Here is an 18873-nt window from a genome sequence, read left to right as displayed (position 1 = left end):
TACCGATTCCTGCCTGGGGTTGGGGGACGAGAAGGGCCAGTGCCCTGAGAGGTTCTCTCCAGCACTAACACCACTTTGCCATGTTCTTCCAGCCTCATGGTCTTTGCTTCCACATCCTGGAGAACAAGCCACACCCAGTGCTCAAAACACACCACAACTCCTTTACCCATTCTAGGGCCTCTCCCTCTGCCTCCCCCATTCCAAACTCCAAGCCCCACAAGGCTCCCACAAGGACCCACAGCCCTTCTCCCGCCCTAGTCAACGCCCACAACCTTAGATTTGTCCCTCACTGGTGCCTCTCACCCAGCCTGAGCCCCTCCTCCACCCTGTCCCTCCCAGGGCTCCTTCTATGGACCCCACTCTCCATTACGCCGCCTCCCCCTGCACCCCAGACCCTCACCCCTCTGTAACCTCACCCCTGGTCTCCCACGGGAACCAGGGTTCCCAGGGCTCACTGAGCCTCCTCAGCAAGCCACGCACCTCCTCACACACCCAGAGCTGGGCTCCCTCCTCCAGCCATCATCCCCAAGGTTTCCACCTCTGACCTCTCCCTACTCCTTAAAGTGTCCATCTGGTCCCTACTCCTTGCCCCACACCACTTCTCCAGACACATGTCCCTGCCCTCCCCACCCCCAGCAGCGGCACCTTGATGATACGGTTGAAGTCCTGCTTGTCCACACGAAGAAAATGACAGTTGTCTTCTCCCAGGATGATGGTGGCGGCCCGAGGTGCATCGTTCACCAGAGCCAGCTGTCCGAAGTCATCTCCCTCGTGCAGGGTGGTCACCAGGCCCTGCAGCCAGGCCCGAGTTACAGCCCAGCCCCCCAGCCCTCACCGGGACAGACCCAGAGCCACCAAAGCAGGAGGAGACCTGAGAGGCCAGCAGCCTTGGGTCCATTAAAGGACAAGGACCAGAGACCAGCTCTGCCCAGGGGCTGGGCATGGGGGAAGACTCACCTTGCCATGGGTCACCACGTTGACCGATCCCTTCCAGATAATGTACCACGAGGTGCCCTTGTCCCCCTGGCTGAACACTGAGAGAAGCAGCACAAATCAGACATGCCCCAGGCACCCATCGCTTCTTCCCTGTGGCCTCCGCCCCCGTCCAGGCAGGACTTACACACAGTTCCTGCCTTGCTGTGCGGTTCAAAGAGCAGGACTGCAGCCAGTTCCCGCTTCACCTGTGGGCAGTAGGATGAGAATCAGAGAGGCGAGTCCAGGGACGAGGGGCCAGGTGAGGAGGTTAGGTCCAAAGCCACGCATGCTCGGGGGACAGAGCTTGATGAGGTCAGGTGACCTGGGATTCAGCAGGAGACAAGGCAGGGGAAGAAATGGGCACAGAGAGCCAGAAGGACCTTCAGACAAGGATGCCATGCTGGGGACAAGACATTAGACTGAAGTATCCAGGCCACAGGTGGAAGGGGAGGGGCGTGTCTTCTGCCCTGGCAGGGGTCACAGGAAGGGAGGTTTGGGGGAGGGCAAGGTGGGGCGGGGCCAGGGGCTGACCGAGTTGGAGAGGTGGGCCACGGCCTTGATGTGCAGCAGCTCCTCAAAGATGAGGTCCAGCTCCTCATCTGTGCGCTGACCAGGGCTGCGGGCACATGGGACCAGGAAGAAGTGATGAACAAGCCAGGTGCGGGGAGCCACAGCGCCCACTCAGCCTGGGCCACCCGGGGCCCCAGCGGTGGCTGTTTATCAATAACGGGCCAGCCTCTGATGGGAACACACCATGTGCCAGACACTGGGCCAAGCACTTTACATATGACTTCATTCCACCCTCACAACAACCCCACGATGTGGGCTATCATTATCCTTTGACAAAAGAGGAAGCTGGCCAGCAGAGACCCAAGGACACAGAGCTAGTAGCCAGTGGAACTGGAATTTGAACCCAGACCTGCCATGATTGTCCTGGCCACGGATGCTTCTCAGAGAGGGCAGGGTCCCTGGAGGCCACAGGCCCCACGGCCTCAGTTACAGAGGAAGGACCAGGTTCAGAGGGGGCAGGAGGGCTCGAGATCACACAGCATGTCCGTGGCAGGTGCAGACCAGAGCTCAGGCCTCGGGTCCAGCCAGGGTCCTAACCCTCCATGAGAAGTCGGGGCTCACTCACCCTCGGAGGGGAGACTACGGAGTCTGAGAGCAGGGTTTCACCCACTTACGGCTTTCGAAGTGCCACCGTGAGCAGGGCATCGGGCCCCCGCTGGGACAACAGGGCCAGAGCCTCCACCAGCTCTTCCTCTAGCTCATGGACACCCACAGGCTCTGGCTCCGGCCCCGGGAAACGGTAGAACTGGGTGTCTCGGTCCTGGAAGGCCCAGTCGTGTTTCACTGCAGGGCAGAGGCCCAGGTGAGGGGGAGGAGAGGAAATAGAGGCCACGTAGGTATGAGGCTTGCCCATACGGAGATGCCCAGCACAGGCCTGCTCCCCAGGACTGCCTGGCACCGGGCGCCCACCCACCGGGGCTCAGGCTCACCATGGCAGAGGGCGCCTTCATCCAGGAGCACCTGGCAGATACCCACGGCTTGGCTCCGGGAGTGGACGCCCAGCCCCAGGGCCAGGATCCCATCTACCAGCTCCCGGCCGGAGCAGCACTGCCTGGGAAGACAAGGGGACAGGGCAGGGAAAGGAGGTCAGATGGCAGGAGGGAGAGAGGGGAGGGAGGAAGTCCATCCGAATGGCACCTTCTAGAGCTAGCAGCAAGGCTGGGTCCAGAGCCTGGACAGAGTGAAAAGGAGAGAAAACTGCCGGGGGTAGTGGAGAGGCGGGCGAGTAGGCAGCCCGGGCCGCCACTCACCGGTGGAGCCGGAGGTGGTACTTTCTGTCTCGGATGAGGTTGGGGCAGTTGGCCAGGAGGTGTCGATGCAGCTGCTTTCCCGCCCTGAGCACCCGCTCCGCGGAGGCCTGGAGGAGGCAGACACAGCTAGCTGGCTCAAGCCCTGAGTCCAGGCATGCGGGCCCCCTCCCAGCCCCGCCCCTCTGGACTCATACCTGCTCCAGGCTCACACTGAAATCCAGGGACTCCTCGCTGCTGGTGAGTGGCGTCTGAGGGCAGTGGGGAGTCTGAGTGTTAGTGCCAGGCCTTGAAACCCAGCTCTCGGGCTCCTCCACTGTGACTCCCAGCCCCGGCCCAGTTCTTGACTCCAGACATTCATTTAGCTAACGGTTCAACAAATACTCCCTGGGTAACCCCCCCATATGCCAGGCATCCGCCTCATCGCCACCCTGCAGCCCTATTACTGGACCCGTGTCTTCCTTCATGACTCCATCAGCGCATCCCCAGGGATAAGGTCCAGGCTCTGCTTCCTCAGGGCCCACTGTGCCCAGGCATCCAGGTAATTCAGCGTGTAGGGCAGGGAGGGGCACAGTGGACCTGGGGGAGCATGGGGACATGAGATAAGAAGGCCAGGAAGTAAGCAGCTCAGGAGGTCCGGAGACCCACGGCCTGATGCCGAGCCAGGGTCGGTCCCCAGTCACAGGACTATGGACAAACCTCCTGCCTTCTGCGGGCCTCGGTGCAGCCTCGTAGTTAAAGACACAAACCCTGGAGCCAACTCCTGGGTTCTAGTCCCTGCTGCTATGTAACCCTGAATATATGATTTAATCTCTCCCTGCCTATGAATCTATAAAACATTCATAATAACAACTCAAGCTTTGGAAAGGATTATGTGAGTTAATAGAGATCAAATGTTTAAAGCACTGACTGGCATATACATGCAGTTGTGTGTGCACGTTAGTTATTATTACTCATCTGTGAAGCACAGGGCGGGCTGCCTGCTGGAAGGCCCTTTATTCTCCGAGATGCTGCTGCTGGTCCCTAACCCTTCAAACGTGAGTCAGGCTTGGTAGCACATGGGATGGCTCCGGAAATGGGGTTTATGTAGAATCATTGGTGAACGAGGTTCCCTGCCTTGGCATCCATCAGGCCATGCCGGACTCACAGGCCTGTTCGCCCTGGGATGTCGGTCATAAAAGCCTCTCACGCTCCTCTCCTACCATCTGAGAACTGGAATTTGTGAACACCCCTGAGCAGGATGCCCTACCCTCTAGGAGCCCTCCCAAAGGCAGGCACTGGATAGTTCATACAGCATGTCTTTCTTGTGATTTCATCTGACTTCATACAGAATAGGCTCAGACAGGAAGTAGGCAGAGCAGGCAAGGTCAGTCCTCCTTGACTTATCAAGAAACAAAACTCTAGAGGTGATGTGCCCTGGTAACTCAGACACATAGCCAGACAGCCAGGGATAAACTCAAGCCCTTCCAGAAGTGCTCACATTCTCGGTCTCACTCCACCCAGTACACCTGCCTGTTTCCTCTCCCTCCCCTTCCTTCTCTGCGATGCCTCCCTATCAGCACTCAGGGCCTGAAGAGGACCTGGCCTGGCGCCCAAGCCCTCTCCCCTGGTCCCAGCATCTTCCCACTGTGCGCCAGGCAGAGGCCTGAGGTCCGACATGCCTAGGCACCTGGCCCAGTGCCGGGCGGAAGTTGCTAGGTGTCCCAGAGGTATCCTTACCCTAGTCATGGGGCCCATCCTACCGCCAGACATGGCCCTGGGGACTCAGCGATAGCACAGGAAAAGAGGAGGAGGAGCCAAGGAGGGAGGAAGGGCAGGAATGCTACCCCCCAGCCTCCTGTGTTGGAACAAACAGTGCCAAGTGCTCATGACTCGTTGTTGTTCATGTCAGAGTACCCAGGTGGCCTCAGTCCCCCCAACGCCCCTCGGTGCCCAGGACCCAGGCTCCAGCACACACTCCCTTCCTGGTATTATTCTGACCGTGGAGGGCACATCAGGAGGGGAGGTGCCCAGTCACGTGGCCAGGCTGGGCAAGACTCAGATCTCAGATCCGCAGGCCTTGCTTCAACCATTTCCTGTCCTGCCCCAGGGGACGTGCAGGAGGCTCAGAGCTGGAACGCTGGCCCATCAGAGCTAAGGAAGAGACCTGAAGGCATCCCCTCTTATTTTCCTAAGGAAAGCAGCAGGAGCCCAGACAGATGAAGTAACTTGCCCAGAGTCACACAACTGCTTAGAAATGTCCGATCCTACTGAATAATTGTTATTAACACTGATCCAGAAGTAGGTGTTTGTCTCCTATTTCCTGGCTAGGGAAAAGGAGGCACAGAGGTTATGTAACCTGCCCTTTTCAAGCTGGTAAATAGGGGCACCAGAATTCACCCTGTGCCCACCTGATTCCAAAGCCCATGGTCTTAGCCACTAAGCCCTACCATTGCCCATGGCACCTCCTTGGTGCTGGGCCTCCCCCACTGCGCACGATGGTAAATTCTGTCTTCAGGAATGTTCCGCCGGCAGGGAAGTCTGAACAATCCTGGGTTAGATGAAGTCCCGTGTGTGTGTCATCATAGTCCCTCTGAACCCCTGCCGTGCTCCTATGCATGGGGACCTCCTGGGATCACGGTGGGGGTGCTATTCAGGGGCTGCGGTCAGCTGTGTGGGCTCTGGAGTCAGGTGCCTGGGTTCAAATCTTGGTTCCCCACTACCAGCTTGTTGTGTGACCCTGGGCTGCTTATAAAGCTCTCTGTGCTCCAGCCTCCTCATCTATAACATGGGGTTGGTGGCAATAGTACCTATCCCATAGGGTAATTTTGAGGATCAAATGAGTTAATTAATAATATGGAGCATTCAAAGCCATGCCTGCTTTGCAGTAACTACTTAGTCAATGGTAACTTAATATAACTCCTCTTTCACGATGGGCAGCTATCACCTGGACACGGTGCAAGAAATGCTGTACTTTGATGCTGTACCTGATCTGATGACCCTGAGTGTCAGCTTAGGGGCTTCTCAGCTAGAAAGCAGTGGCTGGTATGGGTAGGGGTGGAGGCCCTCACCCACCACCTCCTGTCAGGTTTGGACACGAAGGACTCAGGGTGGGAGAAGAGGTCCTATAGTTAGTTTCCCTGCACAGGGCCATGGCTTGCCCCACCCCCCTCCCTGTCACTGAGTGTCAGAGTCACACTGGAGGGGCAGGCACAGAGCCAGACAGCCACATGGGGACCCGTCAGACCAGTTCCCTTAAGCCACGGCTAGGGTCTCAGGCCAGGGCTGTGTGTGATGGGACTGGGAAAGGATGCATGAGGCAGGGTGAGGTTCTGGAGGGTCAATGGTACCTTCTGTAGCAAGAGAATATACACCACAGACTTGAACTCTGCAGCCAGATTGTCTCGGACCCAAGCCCAGCTTGTCCCTTAGCAGCTGTGTAACCCTAGACTGTCACTTAGCCTCTCTGTGTTTCTGCTTTTGCATCTATAAAATGAAATGATGGCGTTAGTAGGTATCTCTCAGGCTTCTGTGAGATTATTTGATGTGATTAAAGCTCATAATAGCACTTCAGATATAAATACTGCACAAACACTAACTACTTCCATCATTTGGACAGGTTGAATGAAAGCATGCTTTCTGAGTTAGAGAATAGAGCCACCTCTCCCCAAACAATCACTCAAAGAGTAGCATCTCAGGGTTCTCTAAGCTTAGGGGACCCACCAGAGGTCATCCCGACCTTGCCCCTGCCTCTAGATAGATTGGTTTCTGTGTTGGCTCCCAGGCATCAGATAATCTCATGTACCCCTGCTGCTGCTGCTAAGTCACTTCAGTCGTGTCCGACTCTGTGCGACCCCATGTTTATCAAAGGAGACGTTCTTCCATACTGTTCCAGCATCAGCTTTGCCATGGTTGTTAAGTCCTTTCTGTATCAAACCTCAGGGTCTCCAGCTGTAACCTGCTTTAATTTTCTCTTGTTCTGGTCTAATGGGAACAGAAAGTGCTCTCTTCAGACCTCAGGAGGTTGATGGATTTCCCCCTCAGCTTTCTAAAGGTGGCCATGGCCTGGGTAACTCCCAGCACCGTCCTCCTGGGACGCTGGGCTCCACGTCCTTACAACATCCACCCATCGCCCTGTGTGTGCACACTCCCTGCCAGACACTTGTTCCCTCATCCGAGCCCCCTCAGCCAAAGGCATCATCCCACAGGTGAGAATTAATAGCTTCACAGGGACCCAGAGTCTCTTAAACACAGACACAATGGGCTGAAACCACCTCACGCCTACTCCCCAGAGACGTCCTCAGGAGAGGATGTGGCCCCTGCCTCGAGCCCTAAAAATCTAAGTTCCCTCTAATCATCAATTCACGCACATATACCTGGTGGGGGAGGGGCCTTGTTTCTGTGCCTCTGACCCCATCTCTCACTCCACTGATCCTCACCCCCACCTTTCTGGCCTCCCCTCGCATACCAGCCCTCCAATTCTGGGACTGAGGGAGTCAGGAGAGAGCCTGGCAGCCTCCTCCACTCTCTCCCTTACTTTGGGTCCCAGGGGATCCTCCAGTGACCTCATTGTCCTGGCCCCTGACCTTCCCCCTACTCCCCACCTAGCCTCTACAAGCTAGGAAAGGGACAGGAAATGCACAAGTAATTATAGCCTGAGAGGGAAAGAGGGAGGGAGGGTTCCAGCCCACTGGCTCCAAGCAGTAGCTACTGCCAGTGACCTGGGGTGGGGGTGGGAGGGACAGACAGCTGAGCCCAGAAAGACCATGGCTCCCCTGCTCCGTCCAGAGTGCCATCTGGAGCAGCACCCAGGCCCATGAGGCCCCTTCTCAGGAAGACCCAGGGAGGGAGGAGGTGGAGGACAGCTGGGGACTGACACCTAGATTCTCCTCTCACTTCCCATTGCAAGGGGGACCCCATTATCTTGGTGGGCCTTGGTTTTCTCAACTCAGCTTCATATTTTGGTACATTTGGTAAATATAAATGGCTATATTTGGTAAATATATAAATGGGTGAGGTAGGAAGGAGGAGGCAGAAGGTGGTGGTCATTCTACTCAAAAGAATTTGCTCCTAAGAGAGGGGTTCTCCAAACTCTATCACCTGATCCAACTCCACCCCTTTGCCCCGATGGGCCCCCCCACCCACCTGCACACATGTCACAGACACACACCAGAGCTCAGGTGAAGAAAATCTATTAAGTCTGGGTGGTTGGGGAGAGCTTCTCTGCTGTTTTGGATCCTGCAACCATATCCTGCCTACCATCCACCATCTACCCACCCCCCCGCACCCTGCCCCCCACCACACACACTTCTCTTTCCTTCATTCTTGCAGCTCCAGAGATGTTCTTCACTGGCAAAGGGAGCTCCGTTCATCTCACAGTCTCCAAACTTCTCATAATTCTCCCCTGAGCCCCTCCAAGCCAAATGCCAACCACTTCACCCCAGATCAAGACACAGACTCCATGCAGTTCAGTCCTCACTAAGGAGAATGCTGCCACGGTGATGTTTAAAGAATAGTACCAAGCTTACCTCCCCAGCACTTGACCCGACCCCTGTATTTCATACATGTCTCCCACACCACCTGAAGAACACACGAGCACCTAACTCAAGCCACAGGGAAGTGACAAGTTCTTTTCCCCTTCGCCACATTCCTGAATAGGGGGACTTGGGCACCACGCATACCCAGCATACCCGCATACCCAACGCAGTTGTGTGAGACACCCACACTGCAGCCAGGCTGCCTGACCTGCTGCCCACCCCAGGTGTATCCCCCATGCCCGCCGAGCAAGCTGGACTGGTAGCAGCATGCTCGCCCTCCCAGTCGGGGGCCCTCTCCAGCCCAGGGGGGCCTGGCCCTGGCCAGGGAAGGGGATGGGACTCACCCAGCGCAGCCCCTGGATGCAGCTGGGGCGCTGGTGTTCGAGCAGCAGCTGGTAGGAGCAGCTTCGGGACCGATACATCCTCCTGAGCACCATGTTGAGCAGCGTCCCCTCCGGCACCACGTCCGGGAGGCCTCCCAACGGCGGTGCTCCCAGAATCGAGTCGCCCTCTACAGCCAGGCCCACCTGCCAGCGGCCCTCACCTGGCCAGCCCACCTGTGATGGGAAGAGGACGGCAGACAGCCATGAGGCTGGGTCCGGGGCAGCTGGACCAAAGCACGGCTCGGCTGCCCCAAGCAGAAGCACCTCCTTCGAATCCTCTGTACTGGTCAGGCGGAGGTGCTGCGCCCCTGCCAGGAGCCGGGGGAGGGACAGGAAGACCTTCACTGGGGCCTGCCGGTCTGGCGCACTTAGGGGTCTCCAGCCGGCGGCGGCGGCGGCGTACCAGAGATCAGGCCCTTCTTTGGAATTCTGCCCCACCCCACCGACCATGGACCTGCAGGGATCTCCACCAACTCCCAGAATGGAGCTGCGGACTCACTGGATCCCCGAGAAACGCAGCTTCAGCTCAAACCCTTCTTTTCTCCTCCCTCCTCACCCTTGACCAAGCCTCTGTCTCCCACCCCAACTCCCCCACCGTGTCAGCTTCCTCCTCTGCTCCTCCTCCCCTGCCCCCACCCCATCATACCCACCTTCATGTTCCTCCTTCAAGCTCGCACAGCCCTGCAGGCTCTAGCAGAAGGCAAGGGGTGGCGGGAGCACCCGCCCGCCCCACAACGAGCCACTGTGTGCCCCCGGCCTGTAAGTCCCAGGAGAAGTGAGCCGACCAATTCGTAGCTGGAGCCGCTTCCAAGGCAGCCCCAGCCAGGCTGGGTGGAAAGGCTCCTCTCGGGTTGGGGGAGAACTGGGGACTTGGTGGGGGGACAACGTCACCCCAGCCCCCAGCGACAAGGAACCCCGAGCCTCCCCTCCGTCCCAAACGAAAGAGCCAGCTGGCACCGGGCGCTGAAGCGAGGCTGCAGCTGGCACAGATCCGGGCGGGAGCTGTCACACCCCCGGCGCGGCCCGCCCCCTTCCCCTCCAGGGCAGACCGGAGGGGGCGGGGAGGACGCGCCTGGCGCTCGGGTAGGGAAGGGGGCGGGCTCCGGCAGGGGGCGGAGTCGGAGCGCAGGGTACCCGGAGCTGGCGGGAACCTTGGCCTCGAGAAACCCCGGGCGCCGTAGCGCCCCGGGAGTGTGTGCCCGGTAGCAGCGGCGGCGGCGGCGGGGCTGTCGGGGTAGGGGCTGCGGGGTAGGGCCGCCATGCGGCCGGGAAGAGAAACGCAAACAAGGAAACGGGGGGCAGGGGGAAGGGGGTGAGTCATTGCGGCCCCACCCGGGAGGGAAATCCGGGCTGGGGCCGCTTCCCGGCCGGGGGCGCCCTGCCTCCTGTTTCGGTTCAGGGTCTCGAACAGGCTGGGGGAGGGACTGGGCCATTTTCCCGGAGGGAATCCCGCTGCCCAGCCTCCCACCGCAGCGCTCCTCTGCACGCACCCCATCCGCCTTCTCCCCGCCCTACACACGCACGCACACCCCCGGCACGGGTGGGGAAGTTGAGGCTGGAATGGAAGGACGGCGCTCGCGGATGGTGGGGGCTGGAGTCGGGGCCGAGCTCTGGGAGGAGAAGGGGTTAGAAGGCCTCGCCCCCCCGCGGTTCCGGAGTCCCAAGCCGGCTATGTGTGGAGGGCCGTCGCCTCCCTGGGCCTCAGTTCCCACCGCCGCGTCGGTGGCCCAGCGCCCCCTCTTCGCCCTTCTCCTGCTTCTGAGGCGGCGGAGAGACAGTGGCTCCGGGTCAGCTATTCCCCCGGCGCCAGCGGCGAAACTGGTCCCATTCTTCATTGAGGGTTTTGGAAGGAGTCGCGCGCCCCGCCCCCGGCTTTCTAGAACGTACTCTCTTTTGGCCCATCAGTGTCCCTTTCCCTCTGCAGCTGAGCCTGCCTGGACAGAGGAAGACACATCTCTAACGTACCATGCCCCCTGCTCTTCCACCGATGATTATTCTCTTGGGGGTGTGGGTGTGGGTTTTCATTGTGATTAAAACCTCAATTTCAATGTATCTTTAAAAGTCTTCCCAGGAGCTTATCAAATGTAAGTTCCAGCCCCTTAAATTCAGACTCAGTCTAACTGGCATGAAATGGAAAATCTGTGTTTTGAACAAATACCCTAAAGTTGTCTGCTGGGTTCACACTTTGAAAAATGTTGGTGGAGTTTTAAATGCTCCCTCAGGGAAGACGAGGTTAGGTATGCGTCCTCAGTCCTCAGTCGCGTCTCTTTGCGACCCCATGGACTTTAGCCCACCAGGCTCCTCTGTCCATAGGATTTTCCAGACAAGAACACTGGAGGGGGTTTGCCATTTCCTCCTCCAGGGGACCTTCCCAGCCCAGGATGAAAGATGAGTGTCCTGCATTGGCAGGCAGATTCTTTACCACTGAGCACCTGGGAGGGGAGCCTAAAGATGATTCTAGCCCCAAGCCCAAACCCAGCCGCCCAAATGCAGGTAATTTTAAAGAAGGAAGAACAGTTTGGAGGGATTAACAGGCAGAGGTCACATGGGGAAGAGAGTTGAGAGGGAGTGGGGCTGGGAAGTGAGTTGAAATTTCAGGTTGCTGGTGCCATTGATCTGTCTAGAAGTTGCTGCAGGGGAGTTTCCAGAGATTGCAATCAGAAAGGGGTCTCTGATTTCCTATTCATACTGCCACTACTTTAGGCAGGTGGAAAAGGAGCCAGTGAGTAAGGCAGGACACTTGCATCCCTCACAGCAGACCACAATAGCCTATAAGTGCCTGGCACTGTTCCAGGTGTTCACAGGTATTTTCTCTCTGCCACCAGCCTGTGAATTAGTACTACTGTCATTACCACCTAAGATGGTGAAGATGAGGCTCAGAGATATTAAGTAACTTGCCAAGGTCACACAGCTATTCAGTGATAGAACTGGGGCTTGAACCTGGGTGGCCTGGCTGCACTTAACCCCCAAGCTATGCTGCACTGTGTGTACATCATATTCATTTTCTGATCCAGACTACATGCCTAAGAGAGGGGGCTACAGAAAGAGAAGCTGAGTATGGTGGGGGGTAAGGTGCCACTATCCAAGAAAGTCATCAAATGGGACCTTCCAACTTGTTTCTTTATCTCTGAAGAACAGGGCCCCCCACCTCCCACCAAGGCAAATGATTGAGCAGGTGTTGCCTTCTCAGGATTCCTGGTTGGGACTGGTCGGTGGAATGAATGCTCAGTAGATTTTTGATGGAGGCTGAGGCCTGGAGGGGGCAGGGGTCTAAAGGAGTGTGTCTGAGGAAGACACTTTAAGCTAGATGGTGAGTCATCATGGGGACAATCGTGCCATGCCCCGATACAACCTCCACCCTCCCCCAACTGTCTTTAGATGCCTGAAAGGTATGTTAGGACAGATAAATAATAACAATAGTTAGCATGCACCAGGCTCTGTTCTTGACATTTGTTATACATTCACAGGTTTAATCATCACAACAACCCTATCTGATAGGTACTATTGTTATCCCATTTTGCAGATGAGGAGATGGAGACATGGAAAGGTTAACTGACGTGCTCAAAGTCTCACAGCTAAGATGGGGAGCATTGAGTGATTCTCCCCAAGCACTTAGAAATCTGTGTGTGCTTTATTTACCACTCTGCAGTCCTGCCTCTCAGATATACTGACAGCTCCCGCAAAGGCAAAGCCCACATCCAGAGTCCTTTCCCCGACACCTGGGTGCACAGGCTCCAAGAGGTGGGGAGTGGGACAGACAGATAATGGAGGCTGAGCAGCTGGGCCCCTTGACACCGTCCACCTCGATGCTGAGCTCTCTGCCAGGACACAAGCCTCCTGGAATCATGCCTCCCTGTTTTCAGACTGGTAGCAGAGGAAAGCAGAGGTTCCCAGGGAGTAGTCCAGGAGGGTTGATGGATAAGGAGGGCTTCTCGGTCTGCTGTGGCTCTGGGCTGTAGTCCTCATCCAGGCCTCTCTGCTGAGCTCTACACTGGTGGAGCCCACGGCCTCCTGGATCTTCACACTACATGAATGGAAAACTGCCTTCCCACCCTAGCTGCTCCTCTTCCCACCCTGCCTCTCTCAGCTCCCTGCTCCAGGATCCCCACCACTGCCTAAGCAGGGCACCTCATACCTCGGTCCTTCCTTCTCCCACATCCAGTTCAGTTCAGTTGCTCAGTCATATCTGACTCTTTGCGACCCAATGAATTGCAGAATGCCAGGCCTCCCTGTTCATCATCACCTCCCAGAGTTCACTCAAACTCACATCCATCGAGTCGGTGATGCCATCCAGCCATCTCATCCTCTGTCATCCCCTTCTCCTCCTGCCCCCAATCCTTCCCAGCATTAGGGTCTTTTCCAATGAGTCAACTCTTTGCAAGAGGTGGCCCAAGTATTGGAGTTTCAGCTTCAACATCAGTCCTTCCAATGAACACCCAAGACTGATCTCCTTTAGGATGGACTGGTTGGATCTTCTTGCAGTTCAAGGGACTCTCAAGAGTCTTCTCCAACACCAGTTCAAAAGCATCAATTCTTCAGCGCTCAGCTTTCTTCACTGTCCAACTGTCACATCCACACATGACCACAGGAAAAACAATAGCCTTGACTAGACGGACCTTTGTTGACAAAGTAATGTTTCTGCTTTTAATATGCTGTCTAGGTTGTCATAACTTTCCTTCCAAGGAGTAAGCATCTTTTAATTTCATGGCTGCAATCACCATCTGCAGTGATTTTGAAGCCCAAAAAAATAAAGTCTGACACTGTTTCCACTGTTTCCCCATCTATTTCCCATGAAGTGATGGGACCAGATGCCATGATCTTCGTTTTCTGAATGTTGAGCTTTAAGCCAACTTTTTCACTCTCCTCCTTCACTTTCATCAAGAGGCTTTTTAGTTCCTCTTCACTTTCTGCCATAAGGGTGGTGTCATCTGCATATCTGAGGTTATTGATATTTCTCCCGGCAATCTTGATTCCAGCTTGTGCTTCTTCCAGCCCAGCATTTCTCATGATGTACTCTGCATATAAGTTAAATAAGCAGGGTGACAGTATACAGCCTTGAAGGACTCCTTTTCCTATTTGGAACCAGTCTGTTGTTCCATGTCCAATTCTAACTGTTGTTTCCTGACCTGCATATAGGTTTCTCAAGACATAGGTCAGATGGTCTGGTATTCCCATCTCTTTCAGAATTTTCCACAGTTTATTGTGATCCTCACAATCAAAGGCTTTGGCATAGTCAATAAAGCAGAAATAGATGTTTTTCTGGAACTTTCTTGCTTTTTCGATGATCTAGCGGATGTTGGCAATTTGATCTCTGGTTCCTCTGCCTTTTCTAAAACCAGCTTAAACATCTGGAAGTTCACAGTTCACATATTGCTGAAGCCTGGCTTGGAGAATTTTGAGCATTACTTTCCTAGCATGTGAGATGAGTGCAATTGTGCGGTAGTTTGAGCATTCTTTGGCATTGCCTTTCTTTGGGATTGGAATGAAAACCAGTCTCAAATTTGGGCTGATTCAACCAGTGGATAACCTCTTGCATCCATCCATTATGCCCCAGTTCAGTTCAGTTCAGCAGCTCAGTCATATCTGACTCTTTGCAACCCCATGGACTGCAGCATGCCAGGCTTCCCTCCATCACCAACTCCTGGAGCTTACGCAAACTCATGTCCATAGAGTTGGTGATGCCCCATCTCCCCTGAAAGTGCTCTAGCCCAATGATGGTCTCTTCCAGCACTTACTCTATGCAGGGTAATCTGCTTACTACTTTAGAGACATCACCTTTTAACCCTCAAAACAATCACTATTTACCAATGAAGACCCTGAGGAACAGAGAGGTGAAGTAATATAGCCAAGGTCACATAGCTAGTAAGTAGTAATGCCAGACTCAGTCTGACCACAAAGCCCAGACTCAGTCAGTTTGGTACTGCCTCCCTGATCACTGATGCTGAAGCTGAAGCTTCAACACTTTGGTCACCTGATGTGAAGAGCTGACTCATCAGAAAAGACCTTGATGCTGGGAAAGATTGAGAGCAGGAGAAGGGGTGACAGAGGATGAAATGGTTGGATGGCATCACCTACTCAACGGACATGAGTTTGAGCAAACTCCGAGAGATAGTGAAGGACAGGGGAAGCCTGGTATGCTGCAGTCCAGAGTTGCAAAGAGTCAGACACGACTGAGAGACTGAACAACCCTGATCACTACTCTCAGCCTTGCCTTCCTCAGCCATTCCTATGCAATGCCACAAGGATCTTTAATTCCTTCAGCAGCATTTATTGTAAGTGTTAGGAACTCTACCATAAACTGAGGATCTGAAACCAGGCAGATACTGGGCTCCAGGGCCATGGAGCCTGGTGGAATTTTCTGGTAACTCCCTAACACACTAATCTGGTCAGGCCTCTACCCAGCGCAGTGTCTGGCATATAGTGGGTGCTTAATGATTCCGGGGGGAAATGAGTTGAAGTCTGGGGGGAGTCAGCCAGGGCCAGCTGTGGGCATGTACCAAGGGCGGGGCGGAAGGGAGAGCAGCTGCTCTTCCAGTTCATTTTGAGGACATTTTATTTCGTCTCCCTCCTGGCTGCTTCCTTGTCTCCTATTCTTTCTTCCTTCTCCTATGCTACAGACCTTGCTCACGAGGCTCAGCTACATCCTTTGAAGTTGTTGGTGGGATGGAGGGCGCAGGTTGGAGGTTGGAGGGCATCTTAGCTAACAGGCCTCCTGTGGGACTATGGAAAAGGGCCAGTTTGGAGACCAGAGGGTGTATGGGCTGTTCTTCAGTCTGCTGCAGCCTCCCTCAGCATCCCCACCATTCTCGCTTGGCCACGGCTTATTGACAATGGAGAGAGACAGACAATTCAGAGAGCCCAGCTCCCCTTACCTGCACTCCACCACTGAGCTCTGGAAGGCTGAAAGTCCGCTTGGCCAGGCTCCTGACCCCAAGGGTGGTTCCAGTCCAGTTCCCCCATCTCCTCCCCTCCCCATTCCTGGGGTGGGGGACCGAGGCAAGGAGCTGGAACACTGATGGGCCCCAAGCCAAACCTTCCTAGGACCAGCAGGTCACAGCCAGACACTCTTTAACTGCTAAGGACCATGGTAGAGTGAGGGGCAGAGGAGAGACTGGCTCTCACTTCTCCCGGAGAGGGAGCAAGCTGGAGAGAGGTCTATGAGGGTGGACAGAGCTGGGGACCAGTGGGGAGCTGACCGAGGCCAGAGCTGGGACCCCACATTTAACTGGAGGTACATTCTGGCTGGTGGTCAAGCTACCCGTGCATGATGAGGGCAAGGAAACGGTCACTGAACAGGCCTGTGGTGCTGACAGCGGTGGCCAGAGGGCAAGGAGAGGCTGGGAGAGCGAAAGAGAAAGCAGGGGCAGGTCTGGAGCTGTGCTACGGGAGGGAACAGGCCTGCCTAGCGGGCAAGTTTGGTAGTGTTTGAATGTGCAGGAGGTGCCTTCCCCCTCCAGCTTCTGCTTCTCAAGGGGGTGTGTGTGTGTGTGTGTGTGTGTGTGTGTGTCTGTTACACACACCCAAAAGACACTGCATCTGCCCTTGAGTGATCAGTGCTTTAGAACGGCAGCTCCAGCCTAGTCATGACCACTTCCTCTCAGAGCCTTCTCCTTGGTCCTTGCTCCTGCACGCCTATTAGAGCTTCTAGTCTGCACTTGCCTTTACCTGAATCCACCCCACTCCCTGCCTCTCCCTGGGGCTCACCACCCTCACTACCTCCTCCCCTGGCCTCCTCCCAACATCCCCCACCCTCCCCAAACCCTCATCTCAGGGGCTCCCATCTTCCACCCACCCTGGGCCCTGGACCCTCACTCAGGACGCAAACTCTCCACCCACTTGGTCCTCGCGTTTTAGAGATGTGGCAGGGGTGCTGCAGGAGCCTGAGGGAGAGTTCTGTCTGGATCTAGAGCCCTGGCCAGGGAGAGAGCGAGGCTGTGGGTAACCAGGCAAGCAGGCCAGGCAAAGAAGCCTCTTCTGAGCATCAGAGCAGACCCAACCCTGCCCCTAGATCCCAGTCTGGAAGAGCTGGGGCCAGAGGAAGCTGAACAGTCCAAAGACTTGGCACCAGACCCACTGCCCATTTCCCCTGTCCAGACAGGACACAGCGAAAGGCCAGGGAGGCTGCAAAGAAGGGGTCCAGAGAGGGAAACAGAAAACAGAGGTGACATCCTTCGTCTGAAGGTCTGACTAAGAGAAGGGGCTGCAGGCCACTCCCTCCCCTCCTGGGATCAGTCTTGGCTCCAGGATGGAGGGGCGGCCACCAGCTGCTCAGACTTCCACCGAGCCCCGCCCCAGGCCTCAGGAAGTCCTTCCTGCTCTTGCCTCGGCACCCCCTCCTCTAGGAGCTTCACCTTCAGAGAAATGGAGAGGCAGCAGACTCCCCTTTTAAACCTGCAGCAGGGGGGCATGGTGCCCACCTCATCCCTCCCCCTTTCTCATTCCACCTCTCATTCCACAGAGGACTGGATTCTGATTTCACATGCAGGCCCCTCCAGGCCCCAGCTCCTGGGGCCTCTGCTGACAGAGCCCCTAGCGTTTGGGTTTTTCACCTGCTGTGCCCCAGCACGGCTCATCTCCCACACAGAACCGGCCTGTGTCAGTTCCTCCTGTGGGGCCCCATCTCCCTGCCGCTGCCGCATGCCTGGCACTCAGCACAACTGCCAATTAGAAATTTCACAGAAGTTGCTTCTTCACAGTGACTTTGGCGGGCAGGAGCTGGCCGCGCGTTGCCCCAGGCCGCCCGGCTTAGCACAGCCACGGCAGAGGCACAGAGGCCCTCAGAAGAGGTTTTCTGGGTTGAATAGGTCAACTCATCACCCGGCTCCTCCCGTGGGTCCCTTCACCTTCCTCCTGTCTCCCACACCTGTCTCTCCTTTCGCTACCTTTCTACCCAGTTTTCTTGACACACCCCCATTCCTCACCCTGCCTCAGTCTATTTCTCACTCATCCTCTGCCTCCTCCCGGAAGTGCCCTCAGATTCGTACCTCAAACCTCTCTAAGGTGCTATCCTGGGTCCCATGCACCGGACTAAGCACAGAACGGTCTTCTTTCTTGTCCCTTAACTTTACCCAGTGCCTTTTACAGCTAGACCAGAGGTGATTCCTATGTGCTGATTGAGCCTCCCTGGTGACTTTCTCATTCCATAAATCCGATCCCTGAACACAAATCTAAAGGATAAATGTGTACTAATCCCTGTTCCGACCTCTGTCCTTTAGGGAGAGTTGGGGCCCTCCCCTCCAGTCTTTGTAGTTTCTCACTTCCCATGGCTCCAGGCTCTTGCCTTGTGGGGGTTAACTCCCAGCTTTATCTCTCTCTGTCCCCTGACCCAACAACAACCCCACAGTGAAACAGGAAGGAAAAGAGCATTGGAGGACATACCTGTGACCGAGGGATTCAGGTCAGGAGATGGAGGTCACCAGAGGACTAGAGAGGCGAGTAAGCCGGGGCCCCAGGCCCCTCCTTTGTTGCCCTTCCAAACGCCTTGGCGGCTGTGATCGCTCACACACACCCACATCCTCCCACTCCACACGTGTCTGTCTCTGGTGCTCATCTAGCTCTGGGGCTCAGAGACCCGTTGCTTCCGCTCAGCATCTTCTCACTCAGCATCCTATCCTCTGCATGGACCTCCAGGCTGTCAGTGCACAGGCAGAGGAAGTGGGGTTTCAGTGAGAAGCCGGACTGTGAGCGGTTTGACTCTGGCTGTACAAGATGAAGATGTCCCCTTCTAGGGGCAGAAAGCAGCCACAGTCCTAGGGAGCAGCACTGGAGGAGGGGGAGGCCAAGGTGACCCCCCTGGCTCTGAGTCCTCAACTTAGGATTACTTCCTTCAGCCTGGGCAGCTGGGATGCTCACGATGGGCCTAGCTCCTCCCTGCCGTGAGCCACCTGCTACTCGTCTCTAGAACAGTCCTTTCTGCTCTGTGGTCTACAAGCTGACCTCAAGGGGAAGACGAAGCTGCAAGAGGGCAAGTTGAGGTGTCAGGCACAGCCTCAGGCTACCTTCGCCAGGGTCCTCAGCCTTTAACCTCACAAGGGTTGGGGGTGGGCAAGGGTACCACATAAGGTCTGGGGAGCATCTTGTGGAATTTGCCGGACTTCCCTGGTGGCTCAGACAGTAAAGTGTCTGTCACAATGTGAGAGACCTGGGTTTGATCCCTGGGTTGGGAAGATTCCCTGGAGAAGG

The 18873-nt window shown here is 55.8% G+C and overlaps 1 protein-coding gene across 3 annotated transcripts in view; it reads right to left on the bottom strand.

The window, feature by feature from the left end:
- The window catches only part of RAPGEF3 (Rap guanine nucleotide exchange factor 3), a 32545-nt gene extending 14458 nt beyond the window's left edge, over nt 1-18087 (bottom strand). Inside the window, exons 1-11 of one of the 3 annotated variants that reach the window (XM_005206393.3) lie at nt 18070-18087; nt 8653-8865; nt 2990-3043; nt 2796-2902; nt 2475-2596; nt 2160-2328; nt 1507-1591; nt 1121-1181; nt 958-1034; nt 646-792; nt 4-116 (exon numbers count right to left, since the gene is read on the bottom strand). In XM_005206393.3, the coding sequence (XP_005206450.1) occupies nt 4-116; nt 646-792; nt 958-1034; nt 1121-1181; nt 1507-1591; nt 2160-2328; nt 2475-2596; nt 2796-2902; nt 2990-3043; nt 8653-8745 (1028 nt within the window). In that variant the 5' untranslated portion in view covers nt 8746-8865; nt 18070-18087. 3 annotated transcript variants of the gene reach the window in all.
- Nucleotides 18088-18873: the final 786 nt, after the last annotated feature.

Source organism: Bos taurus, chromosome 5, assembly GCF_002263795.3.
Source record: "Bos taurus isolate L1 Dominette 01449 registration number 42190680 breed Hereford chromosome 5, ARS-UCD2.0, whole genome shotgun sequence".
NCBI lineage: Eukaryota > Metazoa > Chordata > Mammalia > Artiodactyla > Bovidae > Bos > Bos taurus.
This window is presented reverse-complemented; position numbering and strand designations above follow the sequence as displayed.